The sequence below is a fragment of the Carcharhinus amblyrhynchos genome, unplaced genomic scaffold (genome assembly GCF_965287045.1).
Source record: "Carcharhinus amblyrhynchos unplaced genomic scaffold, sCarAmb.v2.hapA scaffold_37, whole genome shotgun sequence".
Classification (NCBI taxonomy): domain Eukaryota; kingdom Metazoa; phylum Chordata; class Chondrichthyes; order Carcharhiniformes; family Carcharhinidae; genus Carcharhinus; species Carcharhinus amblyrhynchos.
The window spans coordinates 5,852,307-5,875,283 of NW_027649778.1; the positions used below are offsets into that span (position 1 = coordinate 5,852,307).

A 22,977-nucleotide genomic window follows, 5' to 3' on the forward strand; every position below is an offset into this window, starting at 1 on the left:
GGAGCTCTGGGCTAGCGTGCGGGAACACGAGACAATTTGGGGTTTTAAGATACTGAATGGAGGCCACCTGTTTAGCTGCAATTGAGAAAAAGAGGAGGAAGTGGATAGAATAATGCCCTGAGGTACAAATAGGTGGTCTCCCACTTTAAATGAAATGGCAGAAATGGGCCAGAAGAGGGTCATATTTGGGATGTATTGACGGACTCTTTTTACAGGTAGTAATGCACGGAATGGGGGTGGGGGGTGGTGGAGGAGTTGTGGGGATGTGTGTGGATGTGATGGAGGACTGAAGAAACAGTCAGTTTAGGGAAGAAATTGAGAGCTTATTCTGCATGGACGAGTCCACATCTGCCAAACTGATGGCTCACCATGAGTGTGTGCACCAGTGTGCGTGCATGCATGCACACGTGTGCCCATGCCAGTGTGCCTGTGTGCCCAAATGCACCCGCGAGTCTGTGCACGCATGTGTGCCCATGCCCGCCTGCGTGCGTCTGAATGCACGCCTGCATGCGCCCCGCATGTGTGCACATACGTGTGACTGCCTGTGCGCCCACCTGTGGATCTTGTCATCTGCTAACTTGAAACACTAATCTCCATCAATGGGGATTGCTGTTTTGCTTCAGGCAGGTGGATATCCAAGGCTGAGATTGATGGGATTTTGGATACGAAGGAACATTCATGGGGATAGGGCCAGGAAGTGAAGCTGAGATAGACCAGCGTGATCTTACTGAACGACAGAGCAGGCTCGAGTGGCCGAACGGCCTACTCCGGCGCTTATTTCTCACGCTGTTAGCTCGTGATGGCAATTGGTGGGCTCTGGCTGTGTGCAAACTGGTTTCTGCATTTCCTACACTCCCAACAAGTGGCAGCACCTCAAATCTGACTTCCTATTTGGGACATTGAGGTGGTGACAGGCGCTACAGAAATTCTTTTGAAGTCAGTTACGTTAAGTGCACTGGTTCTCTCCCACATCCTTGTGTCCCTGCCCAGCAACCAACCACCCCCCCCAACCCCCCCAAAACAAACATTCCCCTGAATTCACTTTCTGTGAACTGAGAAAGCTTCTCAAACTTTTAAATGTTACACCTGTGAGATTTCACTACAACAGCTGGAACCCCCTTGGTGGGGGTTTTAAGCTTTACTTGGAAACACCCGCTCTGTTTCCCTCCACCATCAACTCACAATCGCCTGCAAGTCATTGGCGAGAACAGATTGGGATTTTTGGGGGGTGGGGCATGAAAAAACAGCAAACGGTCCAATAAAGGCCCACCAAATTCAATTGGCGCAAACCAGCCACAGCAAATGGGAACGCAAGTGACAAAGTGGGAAGCAGGTGGGGGCGGGGTAGTCTGAGGATTGCGTACTGTTAGAAACAAAGGGAGTGTGGGGGTCACAGGTGATAGTTTGAGTGTCCCAGGGCTGACGGGGGTGGTGTTAATGCGGGCAGTTACAACCCAAAACCGGCAGCGAGAAACTAGATCCGCTAAAAAGCTTTATTTCTTTTCTCCTTGTATAAAACTTTGCTATTTACCTCTGCACTTCTATTTATTGTGGGATACTGGAGATCTGGTTTTGGGGAAAATTGGAGGTAATCTGGGGGGTGTCGACCAGCCATTCAGAGACTATGCATCAGCTTTAACCCCCCCCCCCCCACCCCCCTGGTTTAGGGGAACAGTCAGGGGCTTGTTAAAGGGCAGGAGGGTGAAAGAGAAGCTACAGTAGTTTAAGGGATTGAAATTACCTTATTCCGCAGAGTCCTGCTGATCGGGGGGGGGGGGGGGGGGGGGGTTAAGAATTTGTTCCGAGACCGTGCTCGCGAGGGCAGGCATGTGGACTGCGCGGGCATCACACGTGCTCGCTTGGGCTACGAGTCTAACGTATACTCTATGCACTAGGAGGACCTTGCACTTTGTGGAGCCCCAGCCAGCGAGGGCCCTGGGCAGGCGGGAGACTTGGTTCGGAGATGGCAGAGCGAGTGAGGAAGATTAAATTAAACCCTGATGCCCCGCCCACCGCGGGAGGGGATTCTGTCCAAACCAGATGCTCAGATACTACATCATCCCCATCTGCAGCAGAGAATTCGCGTATGCCATCGGCTTAACGTTCGGGTGAGGCTGCGGGAGAAAACAAAACAGGGCATTATCACGTGGTTAAAACTACACAGTCCTCAACTTCTAAATCTACCAGTGCTACACCCACAGCAGCTCCATATCTCATGCAATTCCTCTGCTGGAATCACTTCATTGCATCTTCATCTACTCAATTTATTTAAGAGACAAAACAGTGCAATCCCCATCACCTCTAGTGTTCTCACAGAATCCCTACTGTGCTGAAGGAGGCTATTTGGCCCATCGAGTCTTCACCAACTCCCCAACATAGCATCCAAATACAGGCCATGGACCTGCGACCCCACGATTTACCCCACTAATACTCCTAACCTTCACAACCTGAGACACTAAGGGGCAATTTAGCATGGCCAATCCACCTAACCTGCTCATCTTTGAACACTAAAGGACAATTTTGCATTGCCAATCCACTTAAACTGCACATCTTGGGACACCAAGGGGCAATTTAGTGTGGCCAATCCACCTAATTATAGAATCCATACAGGACAGAAGGTGTCCATTTGGCCCATCGATCACAATCCTTCAGGCCCTGACCCCATAACCCCACATATTTACCCTGCTAATCCCCCCCGACACTAAGGGGCAGTTTAGAACCCACACAGTTCTGAACACTAACCCGCACATTTCTGAACACTAAGGGCAATTTAGAATGGCCAATCCACCTAACCTGCACATCTTTGGACTATGGGAGGAAACAGGAGCACCCGGAGGAAACCCAGGCAGGCACGGGGAGAACGTGCAAACTCTGCACAGACAGTCATCCAAGGCAGGAATTGAACCTGGGACCCTGGCACTGCGAGGCAGCAGTGCTAACCAGTGTGCCACCGTGCTGCCCACCTGCTGTGGCTCTGGAGTCGCATGTAGGCCAGACTGGGTAAGGACGGCAGTTTTCCTTCCCTAAAGGGACATTAGTGAACCAGAAGGGTTTTTCTGACAATCAACAATAGTTTCATGGTCATCGGTAGATTCTTAATTCTAGATTTTTTTAATTTAATTCAAATTCCACCATCAGCTGTGGCGGGATTTGAACCTGGGTCCCCAGAACATTAGCTGAGTTTCTGGATTTATAGTCTAGTGATAATACCACTAGGCCATCACCTCCCCTCCCTCATTAGGGATGGCAAAAAATGCTGACTTTGCTAGAGACGTCCTCATCCCATGAAATAATAAAGCAGAAACTCACCACAGTTTTAAATTGATGGAAGATGGGTTTTAGGTCAGAGCCCTTGAGGTGAATGTATGCTCCTTGGTTCCCCATCTGATCACTGCAAGAGAAAGAAGGTTCACTAAGAGGAGGGGGGGCAGGCACAACCAATGGGCCGGCACAAGCATACCAGACCCAAAGCAATGTGGTCAACTCTGAACTACCCTCTGAAAGGGCCCAGCAAGCCCACTCAGTTCAAGGTGCAATAAGGGATGGGTAATAAATGTTTGAAAAGTTGGCTCTATTCTCTCTCTACAGATGCTGTCAGACCTGCTGAGATTTTTCCAGCATTTTCTGTTTCAACCTCCTCCCCCACCAATCTGCTCTGTGCAAGGCTGGTTAAACACACGAGACAAGGATAGAGTGGATGTAGAAAGGATGTTTCCACTGATAGGAAAAACTAGAACCAGAGGGCACAATGTCAGGCTAAAGGGACAATCCTTTGAACCAGAGGTGAGGAGGAATTTCTTCAGCCAAAGAGTGATGAATCTATGGAACTCTTTGCCACAGAAGGCTGTGGAGGCCAGGTCATTGAGTGTCTTTAAGGCAGAGATAGATAGATTCTTGATTAATAAGGGAATCAGGGATTATGGGGAAAAGGCAGGAGAATGGGGATGAGAAAAATATTAGCCATGATTGAATGGCAGAGCAGACTCGATGGGCCGAGTGGCCTAATTCTGCTCCTATGTCTTATGGTTTTAAGGGTGGCAGATACAGCAGTGTAGGGAGAATGCAAGGCACTGGTATTAGTCTTGAAATGTTCTGATAGGCTGGAGCAGGAAGCATGGGCTCCTCCTGCACACTCAGTGGAGGAATGAAAAGTGAAAGTTCAGCAGTCCCTGCCCCAGCCTGGGCAGATCCTGCGCTCTGCCCAGTCGCTGGAAGAGCACGGGATACTCACCAATAGTTAGGCGCTGAGAACACAGTGATGCATTTGCCGTTGTGCGTGACCTCGTAGCCCTCTGGCTTCACCTCGTGGCTCCTGATAATGTAATCCAGTTTATTCTCTTCCAGGAAGCGGCTGGTGACATCGGGTCCAAACTGGCAGCTGACCCCACGTTTGCTAACTGACCTTCCGTTCTGGAAAAGACAACAGAGACGGACACTTTCACTCCGGGCACGGTGCATTGGGACAAGAGACAGTGATGACAGACAACAGCCTGGGCGCCAGGGCTTTACTGGTGGAGCCAATTTGGCAGCAGTATCGTGATGCGGGGTCTGGTGCCTCAGAGGGTCTGAGTTTGAACCCCCCTCTATGTACACCTGTCTCATTTGGCAGTCAAGTCGGGTTGAAGTTAGGGGTACTGCAGTGGTTTAGATTAGAACACAAGGAGTAGGCCATTCACCTCCTCGGGCCTGTTCTGCCATTCAAAAAGATCAAGGCTGATCTGACTGTGGCCTCAATTCCACTTTCCTGTCTACACACCCCCTCATCCTACTCAATGCTCTTTGACGTCCTTCTCGATCAAAAATCTAAATCAGTCTTAAAAACATTCACCGAACTCATCCTCACTGCTCTCTGAGGAGGACTTATGATCCAAGAGAGAAAAGAATTCTCATAGAATCCCTACAGTGCAGAAGGCGGCCATTCAGCCCATTGGGTCTGCACTAACTACAGTCCCGTCCAGGCCCTATTCCCATAATCCCGCACATTTATCCTGCTAATCCACCTGACACTAAGGGACAATTTAGCATGACCAGTCCACCTAACCTATCTTCATCCTAAACGGGCATGCCTTATTTATAAACTGGCCCCCCCTTGTTCTGGGCTCTCCCAAGAGAGGGAACATCTCACTGTCCACCTTGTCAAGTACCCTGAGGACTTCAGATCCCGCCTTTTCTTACCTCCACCCCCCCCTTGCTTCCCCTTTCCCCCATTTTCTTAATTTTACCTCCGCCCACCCCCCCCCCCCATCTTCATCTGTCACTGTTTACCTCTGATTTCAGTTTCTCTGCCATTTGGCCATTCACACCCTTTATTCTCTCTACGGGCTGCCATTAGCAGCCTTTCCCCTTGTTTCTGTGGCTGTGATTCATCTTTCATTCCCTCCCCCTGCAGTACAAATATCTTCCACTTTCTATGCCCTTTAGCTTTGACGAAGGGTCGCCTGGATGCAAAACGTCAGCTCTTTTCTCTCATTACAGATGTTGCCTGACCTACTGAGATTTTCCAGCATTTTCTCTTTTGGGACCCTAAGGACTTTATATGTTTCAATAAGATCACCTCAGTCACCCAAACTCCAACGGATACAGCCCCAACCTGGCCAACAATTTCCTCAAAATAACTCCATCATCCCAGGAATCAGTCGAACAAAGTCCCTGAACCGCTTCTAATATCACTTCCAAAACTGTACACAGTGCTCTAGATGTGGTCTTACCAACACCCTATACAACTGTAGCAAAACGTTCCTGCTTTTATAGCTCATTCCCTCTATAGTAAACAACATTCCATTTGTATTCCTACTTTTGTGAATCATGTGCCAGGACACCCAGATCCCCCTGCACCTGAGTTCTACAATCTCACCCCATTTAAACAATACGTTGCCTTTTCATTCTTCCTGCTAAAGTTTTGTTTTTGACTTATTAGTGTCACAAGTAGGCTTACGTTAACACTGATGTGGAGTTGCCAGCGTTGGACTGGGATGGGCGCAGTAAGAAGTCTCACAACGCCAGGTTAAAGTCCAGGTTTATTTGGAATCACGAGCTTTCGGAGCGCTGTTACATTTGTTACAGCTCCATATTCTGGAGCAAAAAACTGCCAGTTCTTTTGTTCCTGTCAACATGTTTTCACATGGTTGTTAATTGTATCAGGTGTGACAGATCCTATTTTTATAAGACCATTATGCTGGATGAATATGGTGTCACAAGTCAGATTGCCATGGATGATCGGAGGATCACAGGAAGTAGCTTAAGGCAGGCAGGCAGGCAAAATCTGGGCTCACCATCTTCCATCCTTTCATCAATTGAGTGAGTAAACCTGTTGGATTTTAACCTGGTATTGAGAGACTTCTTACAACATTAACACTGTAATGAAGTTACTGTGAAAATCCCCTAGTCGCCACACTCCGGCGCCTGTTCGGCTACACTGAGGGAGAATTTAGTACGGCCAATGCACCCTAACCACCACCTCTTTCAGACTGTGGGAGGAAATCGGAGCACCTGGAGGAAACTCACGCAGACACAGTGGAGAAGGTGCAAACTCCACACAGATAGCGACCCAAGCTGGGAATCGAAACCAGGTCCCTGGCGCTGTGAGGAAGCAGTGCTAACCACTGTGCCACCATGCTGGTGGAGTTCACACTTCCACACAGGACACTCCCGTTAGTTCTGGTCTGGACTTACACAGAGAAGAGCCAGTGAGATTTGAATGTAGCATGCCCTGATTCTGGACTCTTACCTGAGGCTGTGGGTCTGACCAGAGCAAGTCACACATTGGACCTGTGGCGAAACAGAGTAAATGAGGAGAACATTGATTTAAAAATGCTGAGGACCACAACAGTCAGAGGAACAGAGAAACACCAAGCCTGATAATGGATGCAATGAAACACTTGGGTGAGACAGGAGACGAGGGACAAGAGAGAGGGTGGGGAAAGAGAGAGAGAGAGAGAGAAAAAAGGGAAAAAATCATCAGTTTGTTGCAGTGTGTGTGTGATCGTAGAAAGATAAATTCCACCCGAGTGAATAGAATGCATTTGAGGCCAATGCACATTTAATTCTGCATACAGTACTGGAAGGGTTAAATCTACATCCAAGCATAGAATCCCTACAGTACAGAAGGAGGCTATTCGGCCCATCAAGCTTGCACCGACAACAATCCCATCCAGGCCCCCCTAATGACTTCAATCAGGACATTGAGGCTGGCCTATTGGAATATAAACTCCTGATTAAGGAGTCAATTGATGGGCCAATCAGGGAGTCTTTTCTTTTTATTTAACCACAGTTCCTCTGGCACTCCGGAAAGCAGACTGTTGACTCGTAGCACACTGTGTACTGCTGTTGGAATTGTAAATAAAGGGATTTTGGTGAAGGGACTTCTGCCTCCGAAGATTTATATAGCCTTATCCCCTTAACCCCACGTATTTCCCCTGCTAGTCCCCGTGACACTAAGGCGCAATTTAGCATGGCCAATCCATCTAACCTTCACATCTTTAGACACGAAGGGGTAATTTAGCATGGCCAATCCACCTAACTCACACATCTTTGGAGTGTGGAGGAAGCCAGAGCACCCGGAAGAAACCCATGCAGACATGGGGAGAACGTGCAGACTCCACAGAGTCACTCGAGGCTGGAATTGCACCCGGGTTCCTGGTGCTGTGAGGCAGCAGTGCTAACCACTGTGCTACCGTGCCCAGAGCATCAAAGGTTTATATCTCTGTGCGTCACCCTTCTGTGAAGCATGAACATAAAGGTTGAAGTTTTTAAAGCTTCATTACAAACACTGAAATTCCTCCCTTCCCCCCCTCCACACAGATCAAATTAATGAGTTATGTTTCCACCCCAGATAAAGACCAGGTGCTGGGCGCACACCACCATTCATGGAAGCCTCGGTCACATAGTGTTACAGGCAGGGATTCCATACCTGAATCTGGAGGTTGTCGGTTCCGATCAATCTTTTTGATGTCTTCGAGGGTTATGCCATCCTCACTGAAGAGACCGCCATGCATAATCTATTACAGGGGGAAATAGGGTAGCTTTGAATAACAGGCAGACTCAGTGAGGCGTACAAGATTCTGAGGTGGACTGCAAGGGGGCGGTGGCATGCTGCCTCACAGCACCAGGGACCCAGGATTGATACCCGGCTTGGGTCACCGTCCATTTGGAGTTTGCACATTCTCCCTGTGTCTGTGTGGGTTTCCTCCGGGCGCTCTGGTTTCCTCCCGCACTCCAAAAATGTGGGCGTTAGGTGGATTAGCCATGCTAAATTGTCCCGTAATGTCCAAAGATGTGAAGGTTAGATGTACTGGCCATGCTAAATTGTCCCCTTGGTGTCCAAAGATGTGCAGGTTAGGTGGATTGGCCTGGTAAACACACCTTGAGACACAACAGGGCAATTTAGTATGATCAATTCATCAAATCTACATATTTTTGGACACTATGGGGCAATTGAGATGGCCAACCCATCTAACCTACACATTTTTGAACACTTAAGGGGACAATTTAGTCAATCCAGCCAAGCTGCACATCTTTGGAATGTGGGAGGAAACCAGAGGAAACTCATGCAGACACGGGGAGAACATGCAAAATCCACACAGACAGTAGTAACCTGAGGCCGGACTTGAACCCGGGGCTTTGGTGCCACAAAGCAGCAGAGTAACCACTGTGCCATCATGCCGCCCAAGAGAGTCAAGAAACAAGCAGTTAGCATCCGACGGAATAGATGGAGCAAGGTTCACTCACCAAGACTTTACCGTTGATGCACTGAGCCAGTGGTAGCCACTGGAAGACCTCACTGAAGAGCTCAAACATCTGAGATGTATATTTGGCCTTCACCTCACCCTCAAAGCCGTACATTTGATTCATGTTGTCCGTTTCATGGTTACCTGCAAGGGGCCAAGAACAAACTCGGATGTCAGTTTTCCCTTTGTCACTTCCCCCTGGGCTAAACACCACCCCCCCACCCCCAAGGCCAACTCCTGGAATCTACCCGCCTGTGTCTCTTCCTCCCTCCAGACACTACGAGGCAATGGAACAAGGGGAAGCCAAGCCAAGCAAGCTCTTGGACACCCTATCGGAGTTCAGCCCAGGGAGATGCCGTAGTTCCATTCGAATCTGGGTCCCCAGAACATTAGCTGAGCTTCTGGATTAATAGTCTAGCAAAAACTCAGTGAATGTTCTGGGGACCTGGATTCGGATCCCACCACGGCAGCTGGTGGAATTTGAATTCAGTAAAAAAAAAATTTAGAATTAAGAATCTACTGATGACCATTGTCAATTGTTGTAAAAATCTATCTGGTTCACTAATGTCTCTTTAGGGAAGGAAAACTGCTGTCCTTATCCGGTCTGGCCAACATGTGACTCCAGCAATGTGGCTGACTCTCAACTGCCCTCCAAGGGTGACTAGGAATGGGTAATAAATGCTGGTCACTGACACCCATGTCCCACAAACAAATAACAAAATAATTGGGAGGGTGATTGGAGACGCACCCTGTTGGAATTCAGCCGAAGGGAATGTTGCAGTTCAGTTGGGAGGGCGATGGGGAGAGACAGTCAGGCAGCTTCCCTGCTGCTCCAGATTATTATTCCGGAATCCTCTCTGTCCCAACGGATCCTGAACGTCTACCAGCAATGACGCAGAGCTGGATTTGGCCATGATCTCTGCTGTTGTCAAACTGTAGATGTGCAAAGAATTTACATTTCTACACCACCCTCCCAACCACCAGACATCGCAATGGGCTGCAAGAGCTAATGAAGTGTAGTCGGTGTCAATGCAGGGGGACAAATTATGTACACAGCGAGCTCCCACAACCCAATAACCCATCTGTGATGTCGACTGAGGGATGAATATTGGCTGGGAGAGTAGGTAAACACACCTTGAGACACTAAGGGGCAATTTAGCATGGCCAATCTTTGGACACTAAGGGGACAATTTAGTCAATCCACTCAACCTGTACATCTTGGGAGTGTGGGAGGAAACCCACGCAGACACGAGGAGAACGTGCAAACTCCACATAGACAGTGACCTGAGGCTGGAATTGAACCCGGGGTTCTGGCAACTTAGAGCAGCAGTGCTCACCGCTGTGCCACCCATGAAAGTCAAGAAACAAGCAGTCAGCAAGACCCCCTGCTCTTCTTCAAAAGAGCAGCCTTTGGAGTCTTTTAGGTTCAGGTAAGAGGGCAGACAGGTAAAAGTCTCATCTGAATGACAACATGTCAGCAGTGCAGCACTCCCTCTGTACTACACTGCAGTGCCAACCTAGAATTTTACGTTGAAGGCCTGCAGTGAGATCGGAATCCACAATCCTGTGACTCAGAGGAAAGAATGATACCAACCGAGTCACAGTTAACTCTCAAGGCAATAAGTGGCTACCTGAGCAAGATACTGGGGGAAATACAAGGCGTGGGGTTCCTGCGGTACTATATCCTGGGTGGGGAAGGGAGATGAAGGGCAAAGACAAGGTGGGAAGAAAAGAACACAAAAAATAGAACTGATGGATCTGTATGGCCCCTCTGACGCTCTTTTCTATTTCGCTCTAGTTCCCTATCCACCTACATTTATTTTTCCGTCATCTCCTCCTCCTATAGTTTTCTCTTCCGTAAGATATAGGAGCAGAATTAGGCCATTATGTCTGCTCCGTCATTCAATCGTGGCTAATAAGTTTCTGAACCCCATTCTCCAACCTTTTCCCCATACCCCTGATCCCCTTTTAAATCAAGAAACTATCTATCGCTGTGTTAAATACACTCAATACCCTGGCGTCCTCTATGGCAACGAATTCCAGATTCACCACCCTCTGGCTGAAGAAATTCCTCCTCATCTCGTTTCTAAAGGGTTGTCCCCTTACTCTGAGGCTGTGCCCTCGGATCCGAGTCTGACTAACGGATACATCTTCCCCACGTACATTTTATCTAGGCCTTTCAGTATTCTGCAAATTTAAATGAGAACCCCCCCACTCCACATCCTTTTAAACACCATCGAGTACAGACCCAGAGTCCTGAGACACTCCTCATGGGATCGTTTCATTTATTCATTTCATTCTCGGGATCATTCTCGTGAACCTCTTCTGGACCCTTTCCTAGGCCAGCACATCCTTCCTTAGATACGGGGTCCAAAATTGCTCACAATATTCCAAATGTGCTCTGACTACAGCCTTACAAAGCCTCGGCAGTACATCCCTGCTTTTGTATTCTACTTTTGCTCACGTTTCTGCCACTCATGTTTTCTCCCCTGCACCTTGTGCACCTGGGATCAGGTTTCATTATCTTATACTTGTCACCAGCCTATGCTCCAGATTTGTGGATAACCCCCCAAAACAACTTCAGGCACTGGTCAATTGAGATCTGATCAATGGGTAGCACTTACATCCAAGTTAGAAGGTCGTGGATTCAAGCACTACCCCTCTCCAGCTTGGGCATGGAATCTGGGCCGACCCTCCCGCACAGTACTGAGGGAGTGCAGCGCAATTGGAGGGGCTGACTGTTCAGATGAGACATTAAACCGAGACCCTGCCTACCCTCTGGAGGGAACCGAAGAGCTTGCGCTGCACTACAGGTGAGTTCTCCCAGGTCTCCTGTCCAACATTCATTCTGTGTCACTGTTGTTTGAGGGGTACAGTTTGTTTAGATAATGACAGTGACTACACATCTAAAGTACTGGCTGTAAAGTTGCTTTAGGGGGTGTTCCGAGATCTCTAGAGACAGAGACAGAGAAACTTCATGTAGCCACCCATCGATCGTTAATGGATGAGCTAAGCCTTGCTCAGAATAGTTTCAACTGCATTAACACCTTCTCCCAAGGCTATATAGCGAGATGCAATGGAGTGGTTAAGTTCACAGTCTCCTCTCCAACTTGTTCCCCACCTCTCATCTCATCAAATTCCCTCCCACCACACCCTCCTTGTCACTTTTCTAACCTCTTCCACCAAACTGTTCTTTTTTCCCATGTTCAGCATCTAGTTTCTGACTTTAGTGTTTGTTGCCTGGACTAGGAAACCTTAACTAATATCAACTAATTAACCCTAACTAATATCAACTAACCCTAACTAACATAAACTAACACAGAATTGTCAACTTTCAAATTTTGCTCCTTTGTCATCCAACACCCCTCTTATATAAAAGTTTATTATTAGTGTCACACAAGTATGCTTACATTAACACTGCAATGAAGTATTGTGAAAATCCCCAAGTCACCAGACTCTGGTGCCTGTTTGGCTACACTGAGGAAGAATTTAGCACAGCCAATCTACCTAACATCTTTTGGAGCGTGGGAGGAAACCCACACTCACACGGGGGAGAACGTGCGGACTCCACACAGACAGTAACCCAAGGTGGGAATCGAACCCAGGTCCCTGGCGCTATGAGGCAGCAGTGCTAACCACTGTGCCACCATGCCATCCCCTATATCTTGTCACTCCCACCTTTCCAAGGTTTTTAATTTTCCTTTTCTCCATTTAACCTCTCATATCCTCCCAAATCTGGTTAATTCCCGATTTTCGGTTGGAGATGTTCCACTTTTCAAATGGGAAGTGACATGTTGTTTTAATGAGTAGCTTTTATGCACCAAAACAGCTGCCCCATCACACCTGTGCAATGGCACCTTTTGCCGTAGTGAATTACAGGGGGCCATTTGACCCACTGTATTCGTGGTGGCCCCCCTGCAAAAGCAATTCACCTAGTCCCCCCCCCCACACACCATTACCTCAAGATTTTTCTCTTCAGATAGTTATCCAATTCCCTTCTGACAGTCTTGACTCAGCACATCAGGGAAAGTATTTCATGGCCCATCAAGCCTCGTTTTAAATAGATCCCTGCGATGGGACTTTTTTTTGAAAAAAGAGAGGATCAGGGCAAAGGGAAACTGTTTTGAGTACATGTAGACTCTTCCCCCAGCATTGGAAAGGTACCCCCCTCATTCAAAATCAGGGGACGGGCAATTATAGAATCCCAACAGTTATTCACTAGGTTGATTGTGGAGTTGAGAGGGTTTGCTTATGAGGAGAGACTGAGACTATACTCATTGGAATTCAGAAGAATGAGGGGAGATCTGTTTCCACTGGTGGGTGAAACTAGAACTAGGGGGCATGGCCTCAAAATAAGGGGGAGCAGATTTAGGACTGAGTTGAGGAACTTCTTCACACAAAGGGTTGAGAATCTGTGGAATTCCCTCCCCTGTGAAGCAGTTGAGGTGACCTCATTGAATGTTTTTAAGGCAAAGATAGATTTTTGAACAATAAAGGAATTAAGGACTATGGTGAGTGGGCGGGTAAGTGGAGCTGAGTTCCCAAAAAGATCAGATATAACCTTACTGAATGAAGGGGCAGGTTCAAGGGGCCAGGTAACCTACACCTGCTCCTAATTCTTATGTATAATGCAGAAGGAAGCCATTCAGCCCATCAAGTCTGCACCAGCTCTCCAACAGAACAGCTTACCCATCCCCGTAACCCCACAAACCACCCTAGTTCCACATCTCTAGACACTAAAGGACAATTTAGCATGGCCAATCCACTTAACCCACACCCCTTTGGAGTGTGGGAGGAAACTGGAGTACCCGGAGGAAACCCACGCAGACACGGGGAGAAAGTGCAAACTCCACATAGGCAATGACCCCAGGCCACAATCGAACCCGGGTCCCTGGCGCTGTAAGGTAGCAGTGCTAACCACTGTGCCACATGGTGCCCTTAAGTTATACCTTAAAAATAAAGGTGAACCTGATCATTGATTTCATTGCTGTTTTGTGGGATCTTGCTGTGCACATTTTGGCTGCTTTGGCTTACATTCCAACAGAGATCACACATCAAAAAGTGCTTCATTGGCTGCAAAAGGCGTTGGGGCGTCCCACAGCTGGTGGGATTTAAATTCAACGAACTAAAAGAAGAACAGAAAGGCAGTCCAGTGATAGTCTTGGTGATTGTTATCCGGTCTGACCTCCACATTACTCCAGACCGAAGGCAACACGCTTGATTTTTAGCTGCCCTATCTGAAATGGGCCTTTGGGGTGAGCAATAAACTATGGCCTTGCTACCAATGCCCACATCCCATGAAAGAAGCAACAGAAGGTCTAACAGCAGGACGAGAGGGAAAATGCACCTTACCTCGGAGAACATGGAAGTGGTTTGGCAAAAGCAGCTTGAACCCGAAGAGGACTAATATGACCTCCACGGAGAATGACCCTCGGTCTACAAAATCGCCATTAAATAACTGAGTAACACCTGGGTTAAGGAGGAATACTGGATGAGCAGCAGAGAATGATATTAACTAGGCTTTGGTTCCTCCATTATACAAAGATGGGTAGTAATGAAACATCTTGCTGGTTTTGGTGGACGCACTCAAGCACTCTCAGCTCCCGAACTAATTGATGTGTCAGTCCTAGTTCTAATGGAACATCTTTCTGACAAATTCATAGAATTATAGAAACCCTACAGTGGAGGCCATTCAGCCCATCAAGTCTACACTGACAACAATCCTTCCCAGCCCTATGCCATATTTACCCTGCTAATCCCTCTAACCTACGCATCCCAGGACACTAAGGGACAATTTAACATGGCCAATTCACCTAACCTGCACATCTTTGTACTGTGAGAGGAAACCAGAGCAACTGGACGAAACTTGGGCAGACGTGGGGAGAACATGCAAACTCCACACAGTGACCCAAGACCAGTAACTGAACCCAGGTCTCTGGCGCTGTGAGGCAACAGTGCTAACCACTGTGCTGCCCCAATGATATCGGAGGCAAAATCCACTGGGGAATGTGAGTATTATTACTGCAAATTTGCACACTACCGAGTATTTTTGTACTGTTGCAGAGGTTCAAGGCCCAAACAGTAATTATTATTTGACTTTTGAAAAGTTATATTCATTTCTAGGATATGGGTATAACTGGCTCGACCAGCATTTATTGCCCATCCCTAGTTGTCCCTGGAGGTGGTGGTGGGTGAGCTGCCTTCTTGAACCGCTGCAGTCCCTGTTGTGTAGGCACACCCAGTGCTGTGAGGGAGGGCTAAACCACATAACCCGCACATCTTCAGACTATGGGAGGAAACCGGAGCACCCAGAGTTAACCCACGCAGACACGCTGTGCTGGAGGGAGTTCCAAGATTTTGATCCAGCAACAGTGAAGGAACGGCCAGTATATTTCCAAGTCAGGGAAGGGAAGGGAGTTTCCAGGTGCTGGTGTTCCCATGTATCTGCTGACCTTGTCCTTCTAGGTGGTGGTAGAGATTGTGGGTTTGGAAGGTGCTGTCGAAAGAGGCTTGGTAAGTTGCTGCAGTGCATTTTGTAAATGGTACACACTGCTGCCACAGTCCATCGGTGGAGGGAGTGAATGCTTGTGGATGGGCTGCCAATCAAGCGGGACTGCTTTGTACTGCATGGAGCTTCTTGAGTGTTGTTGGAGCTGCACCCATCCAGGCAAAGGGAGAGCATTCCTCACATCTCATCTCGCATCTTGTAGATGGTAGACAGGCTTTGGAGGTGAGTTACTCACTGCAAAAACCCAGCCTCTGTTGCCATCTTCTGCTCGTAGGCGGGTTGGGAATGTGGACTTATTCTGCAACCAGTGCTACTGAAATACATTCTCTGACACAAATGCTTCAGTAAGGTTCACAAAGGGTAACAGAGTTGTACCTATAGGGAAGCGGCCAGCTTCTATCTCCAGTCTGCATCGATACAGCTCAGTGAGGCTGCTAAATTTGGTCTTAAAATTCCTGATGTAAGAAATAAGTATGGGATTGGGAGGTGTAGGGGGTAACTGGAATACCTGGTTCCAATCACTATTTATTGAATTCTGCCAGAGGGCAGTGAACGTCTGGAATACGCTGCCCGGTGAAGTGGTGGGAGCAGGTACAACAGTGGCGTTTAAGGGGCATCTGGACAAATACACGAATAGGCTGGGAATGGAAGGATGCGGACTCTAAGAGCACACACTTTTAGGTTAGGCGGCACAGCAGCATGCGCTATTTCACAGCCATGATGTGGGTATGCCGGCGTTGGACTGGCGTAAACACAGTAAAAAGTCTGACAACACCAGGTTTTAGTCCAACCTATTTATTTGATAATATACTCACTAGCTTTCGGGGTCACGGGCATTCAGCCTCTGACCTTCGGGTAAGCATTCTCCAAGGCGGCCTTCACGACACACGACAGCGCAGAGTCGCCGAGCAGAGACTGACCTTGTCCTTCTAGGTGGTGGTAGAGATTGTGGGTTTGGAAGGTGCTGTCGAAAGAGGCTTGGTAAGTTGCTGCAGTGCATTTTGTAAATGGTACACACTGCTGCCACAGTCCATCGGTGGAGGGAGTGAATGCTTGTGGATGGGCTGCCAATCAATCAGTCTCTGCTCGGCGACTCTGCGCTGTCGTGTGTCGTGAAGGCCGCCTTGGAGAATGCTTACCCGAAGGTCAGAGGCTGAATGCCCGTGACCCCGAAAGCTAGTGAGTATATTATCAAATAAATAGGTTGGACTAAAACCTGGTGTTGTCAGACTTTTTACTATTTCACAGCGCCAGGGACCTGGGTTCTCCCAATGTGTGGGGCTGCATTTACTTCTGAAGCAACACCCCCCCCCCCTTATAGATTAATAGGTCAGCCATCTCGTTGCTGCTTGTGGAGCTTTGCAAAATGGCTGCCGTGTTTCCCACACCACACTAGTCACAGTACATCATTGGCTTCAGGACAGTGAGGATTTGGAAGGTTCTAAATAAACGCAACTCATTTATTTCCTCTCTCTCTCCCTGAATGGCTTTGTGGCCACTTATATCTCATTCACTTTACTAGGGATTTCTCCCAAGATGAAAAGGATACATAAGGATTAGATTCTGAAGGTAGTCCGTTGAGATCAAATATATTCAACAGGTCATAATACTGCCCGTGAATGTCGCCACAAATGGTAATGGACTCTTTCTGAAACAGAACAGCAGTCAGGTGAGCAGAGACCAGTAACAGACGCACAGATGCAGCCAGCAGACAAAACATTGCAAAATAAGTAATTCATCTCACAACACCAGGTTAGAATCCAACAAGTTTATTTGGAGTCACGAGCTTTCAGAGCACTGCCCCTTCATCAGGCAAGTGGAGAGGTAGGTTCACAAACACGACATGTATAGACACAATTACAGATTGAAATGTAAAGAATCCGTAATTATCTTGCAGTTGTGTCTTTGCCTATACATATAATACATATATAAGCCATGTTTGTGAACCTATCTCCACTCACCTGATGAAGAACTAGCGCTCCAAAAGCTTGAGATTCCAAATAAACCTGTTGGGCTTTAACCTGGTGTTGTGAGACTTCTCACTGAGCCCACTCCAGTCCGACCCTGACATCTCCACATCAATAAGTAAGATAGGAGTCTTGGAGACCCTGAGCAGTTCAGACAGCAAATTATCTCAGAGCAGCAATGTCTGATGGAAAGCTCATTGACCAGAAATACGAATTAACTTTGTCTCTCCCCCCCCACCCCGAGTATTTCCAGCACTTTCGCTTTAAGACCAGAATAATATCAGTTGTCCACTCTGCCGAAAATGCTGGGGGGGATTGGTGGCTGGCTTTGGCTGTAACTTGGACTCCCTCTCATCAACCTCAGCCGAATGAGCGCTGCCACTGCCCAGGACTGATACCTGGAAAGGAGGAGACGAAGGGGAAATGAATAAAGTGTGCAGCGTGGAAACGGGCCTTGGTTTTGGCTCCATAAGTGTCTCTGCCACCCTACTTCATTTAACCCCATCTGCAAATCCCTCCTTTCCTCAAATTATAGAAACCCTACTGTGCAGGAGGCCATTCGGCTCATTGAGTTTACAATCCCACCCAGGCGCTATCCCCAAGACTTCACCCTGCTAATCCTGTGATAATTAAGACAATTTAGCATGGCCAATCCACCTAACCCACACACCTTTGGAGTGTGGGAGGAAACCAGAGCATCTGGAAGAAACCCATGCAGATTTGGGGAGAACATAGAAACTCCACACAGACAGTCACCCGAGCTGGAATTGAACTCGGATCTCTGGTGCTGAGAGGCAGCAGTGCTAAGCTTTAAGTTGTCAGACCAGCCTTGGTGCAATTTAACCATTTGCATGGGAAAATTGGAAGAGTACTTGTTGAGATACCCACCTCGCCCTGCACAAGAGCAACTTTCACTACTGGGACGCCGACAGAGGTACAGGAGCATCCTGAACTCCCGTTATTCTCTGTCTAGTGAAGGTTCTATGATTATAGAATCATTCCGAACACAAGAGGGGCACGTCCAGCTCTTGCTTCGAAAGAGCTGTCCAATTAATCTCTTTTCTTATGTTACCATACCAGAAGCATTACAAGCCCTCAAAGCCACGGAGAGACTGTTACAACCCTTACCTCGCCCAGCGTGATCTCGACTAAGCTGGGTAGTTTTGACAATACTTCTTTCACCTGGACCAGAATCTGTAAGAGAAAGCGAGATAAGGCACGTAGAAAATGGGGGGGCGGGGGGGGGGAGGCCTATGTTTCCAGCTGACAGATCCCACACAGGCCATGCTCTGTGATGAATAGTGCACGCGTACACAAACATGCAAAGGGAATGCGCACAGAGAGAAATAAAAAGAAAGCTGGATCACACATAAACTGCATTTTAACAGGAAGATTGGGAGGCACTAAATAGGAACCTTAATCCAGAATTCACAAGACACAATACATAGTTAAAGGTGACAAACAGTAAATTAATGGCAAATGGAGTGTAATGTGACATTGTCAATTTTAGCAGGAAGAATAAAAAGGCACATTCTGTATACGGTGACAGATTGAAGAATTCTGCAATAGGGGGACCTTAATGTCCTAGTGTACTAATTACAAAAGGCTAATATGCAGGTACAGCATAGGAAAGCTAATAGAATGTTGTCGAGGGGAATTGATTCTAAAAGTAGGGAGGTTATGCTTCAGCTGTACAGGGCACTGGTGAGATACATAGGATCCCTCAAGTACAGAAGAGGTCATTTGGCCCATCGAGTCTGTGCCAGCTTTCTGACAAAGACGTCTGGAGTATTGTATGCCACATTGGTCTCCTTACTTATGGAAACATGCAAATGTGTTCAGAGCAGCTCAGAGGAGGTTTACTAGACCGATACCAGGAATCAACAGGTTGTCATATCAGGGCAGCATGGTGGCACAGCATTCACAGAGCCAGGGACCCAGGTTTGATTCCCGGCTTGGGTCACTGTCTGTGTGGAGTCTGCACGTTCTCCCCGTGTCTGCACAGGTTTCCTCCGGGTGATCCGGTTTCCCCCCAAAGTGCAAAGATGTGCAGATTGGCTGTGCTACGTTGTCCCTTAGTGTCCCAAGATGTACAGGTTAGGTGGATTGGCCATGCTAACCTGCCCTTTAGTGTCCCATTAGCCATGGGAACTGGGTGGGAGTTATGAGGTCAGAGTGCGGCAGAGGGCTGAGGTAAGAAACTCCGTCAGAATCTGCACAGACTTGGTGGGTCAAATGGTCTCTTCTGCACTATAGGGATTCTATAAAGGGTTGGGCAGACTAGGCTTGTATTCACTGGAGGCAATTTGACTAAAACATAACATCCTGAGGGCTATTGACAGGGTGGATGCAGAGAGGATGCTTCCTCTTGTGGGAGAATCTACATTAGGGGGAGGTCACTGTTTAAAAATAAGGGGTTGCCCATTTAAAACAGAGAACTAAAGATTTTTTTTCTCAGAGGCAGAGAGACTTGGGAACTTCTTCCTTCAAAAGACGGTGGAAGCGAAATCCTTGAAAGTTTTCTTATTAATGTCACAAATACGCTTTCATTAACACTGCAATGAAGTTACTGTGAAAACCGCTTAGTTGCCACACTCCAACTCTTGTTTGGGTACATGGAAGAAGAATTTATCATGGCCAATACACCTAACCAGCACGTCTTTCCAACCATGGGAGGAAACCGGAGCAGCCGCAGGAAACTCACACAGATATGGGGGAGAACGTACAGACTCTGAACAGAGAGTGACACTGGAATCGAACCCAGGTCCTGGCGCTGGGAGGCAGCAGTGCTAACCACAGTGCCATCCCTTGACAAACAAGAGGGTGAAAGGTTATTGGGGGTACAATCAGATCGCCATGATCTTATTGAATGGCAAAGCAAAGCTGTAAGGGCTGAATGGCCCACTCCTGCTCCTAATTAGTACGTTTGTACATCTGAATTTGACCTCTCGATGCTGGAGGCAGTGGGTGGAGGGATGAATTGCTGCTGTTAAGGCGGCTAGGGTTGATGCATGTTCTCACACTGACTCAGAGCACAGGGAAAGTTGGAGGTATGTGCTCCACAGCTGTGTTTAAGCTGCACACAGACAACAGCTCCACTCCTGAGCATCACAGACCAGTTGGACTTGTCAGGCTACCGACATTCCTGACAGATTTCGAGCTGTGCAACTTTCCCAGGAACATGATGCAATGATGCTCACCTTCTAAATATAGAGCTCCAAAATGTACTGTTGAAGGTTTGAGGATAGCAAAAACCTCCCATTAAAAAAAACAAGTATTCATCACAGAATCCCTACAGTGCAGAGGCCATTCGGGTCATTGAGCCTGCACCAACTCTCTGACAGAAGTATTTTAACCAGATCCTATCCCCATAACCCCACACATTTACCATGGCTAACCCGCCTCCCCCCCTCTACCCCCACCCCCACAACTTACACACCTTTGGACACCAAGGGGCAATTTAGCATGGCCAATCCACCTAACCTACACATCTTTGGTCACTAAGGAACAATTTTGCACGGTCAAAGCACCTAACCTACAAATCTTGGGATACTAAGGGGCAATTTAGCATGGCCAGTCTACCTAATCTGCACATCTTTGGAATGTGGGAGGAAACTGGAGCACCTGGAGGAAACCCACACAGATACAGGGAGAACGTGCAGATTCCACACAGAGTGACCCAAGATGCCATTGCTGAAAGGTAGGGTGGGAGCAGCAGAACGGTTCAAGACATTAAATTTTGAAATCATGTTGGGAAGTAGGGGAAACAAAATGGAAGAGCAGAAAATTAAGCACCGGGTTATGATGTTAATAAGCACATTCCTTCCAGCTTTATTACTGTAAAGTTAGTGATTGATTCAAAGTTACAATGTGTTAGCTGCAAAATAAGCTGATAGAACGGATGTGACTGTGGCAACTTATATTTGCTGCAGTTTCCCCAGTATGGTAAAGGGCATCAGGAACTTCGCAAAAATACAATCAGACAGAAGCTGCTGTTTCCATGTTCCTGCCTCAGACGTGGTGTTTAGGATTTGTAATCTTGTACCGTTGCCACGCCTGACATCTCCTGGTCACAACATGACACTGCAAGTCTTTGAAAAGGACTAAACAGGAAAACCGCCCCTCGGGGGAAGTGCCTGAAATACCTGGGCAACCAGATGTTGACCCTTGGCTACAAGGTGGAACTTGGGAGCAGCACGGTGACACAGTGGTGAGCACTGCTGCCTCACAGCGCCAGGGCCCTGGGTTAGACTTGCAGCTCGGGTCACCGTCTGTGTGGAGTTGGCATGTTCTCCCTGCATCTGCGTGGATTTCTTCCAGATGCTCCGGTTTCCTCCCACACTCCAAAGATGTGCTGGTTAGGTGGGATTGGCTGTGCTAAATTCTCTCTGTGTACCCAAACACAGTGGAGTGTGGCGACTAGGGGATTTTCACAGTGGCTTCACTGCAGTGTTAGTGTAAGCTGACTTGTGATTAATAAACTTTAAATAGTGTTTAGCACAAAAACAGGTTCCTTCATCAAAAGAACTATAGAAAAGTTACAGCACAGGAGGCCATTCGGACCATCTTGTCCATGCTAGCCTGAAGACACACAGGTATCCTTTCTAATCCAACATTCCTGCAACCGGCCCATAACCCTGTAGCTTACCTGTAGATACCGGAGTTGAGGGGGTTGAGCTATGAGGAGAGGCTGAATAAACTAGGCTTGTACTCGTTAGAGTTTAGAAGAATGAGGGGAGATCTCATTGAGGCATACAAGATGATGAATGGGATGGATAGGATAGAGGTGGAGAGACTCTTCCCGCTCAGAAAGGACAGTAGGACTAGAGGGCACAGCCTCAAGATAAAGGGGGGGCAGTTTAGAACGGAGTTGAGGAAGAACTTCTTCACTCAAAGGGTGGTGAATCTCTGGAATTCTCTGCTCGTTGAGGTGGTGGAGGCTGCCTCGCTAAATATTTTTAAGACGCGGGTTGATGGGTTTTTGATAAGCAAGGGGATTAAGGGTTATGGGGAGAGGGTGGGAATGCGGAACTGAGCCACGACAGATCAGCCATGATCTTATTGAATGGCGGGGCAGGCTCGAAGGGCTAGATGGCCTACTCCTGCTCCTATTTCTTATGTTCTTACAGCACTTAAGGTGCAGATCCAAGTACTTTTTAAAGGAGTTTAGGGTCTCTGTCTCCATCACCAACTCAAGCAGCAAATTCCAGACACCCACCACCCTCTGCATAAAGGCTTTTCCTCATGTCCCCTCTATACCTTCTGCCACTTGTCTTAAATCCAACTTATCTGTACTGCTGTTAATGTTCCACATGAGCGTCTTTCCCCCTCCCCTCTTTGTCCAATGTGATCTCTCTACCCTTTTCTTTCTTTTGCGTTAATCTATATTCTCCTTCAGTACAGCAATGCCAATCACTTTAGCTGCTCCCTGTGGCATTCTCCCCACTTGTTGGGAAAAACAATGTCTCCTGAAACCCCCACTGGATTTATTACTGGCTAACTGATATTTATTACCCCCTAGTTCTGGTCTTGCTGCTGAGTGGTAAACCCTTCATAATTTTAAAACCATTCACCCCTCAGTCTTCATTCTTCTAAAGAAAGGATGCCCCACCCATTCAGTTATTCCAAATAGATAAAGCGTCTCAGTTCATCCTCATGAAAAAGATTATCTCATTGAACCATATGGGATTCACAAGGGGCTTGACAGGATAGATGTTCACAGGACGTTCCCCCTCATGGGAGAGTCTAGGGCCAGAGAGCGGAGTCTCAGAATAAA

The 22,977-nt window shown here is 47.6% G+C and overlaps 1 protein-coding gene across 2 annotated transcripts in view; it reads right to left on the reverse strand.

Annotated features, from left to right (window-relative positions):
- Window positions 1-1,772: 1,772 nt before the first annotated feature.
- The window catches only part of ppp5c (protein phosphatase 5, catalytic subunit), a 41,220-nt gene continuing 20,015 nt past the window's right edge, over window positions 1,773-22,977 (reverse strand). For both annotated transcript variants that reach the window (XM_080218211.1, XM_080218212.1), the window contains 9 exons: window positions 18,330-18,395; window positions 16,784-16,882; window positions 14,079-14,184; window positions 8,728-8,870; window positions 7,910-7,997; window positions 6,728-6,768; window positions 4,232-4,410; window positions 3,310-3,391; window positions 1,773-2,114 (listed from right to left, as the gene is read on the reverse strand). In XM_080218211.1, coding sequence (XP_080074337.1) covers window positions 2,052-2,114; window positions 3,310-3,391; window positions 4,232-4,410; window positions 6,728-6,768; window positions 7,910-7,997; window positions 8,728-8,870; window positions 14,079-14,184; window positions 16,784-16,882; window positions 18,330-18,395 — 867 coding nt within the window. In that variant the 3' untranslated portion in view covers window positions 1,773-2,051. The remainder of the gene's footprint in view (window positions 2,115-3,309; window positions 3,392-4,231; window positions 4,411-6,727; window positions 6,769-7,909; window positions 7,998-8,727; window positions 8,871-14,078; window positions 14,185-16,783; window positions 16,883-18,329; window positions 18,396-22,977) is intronic.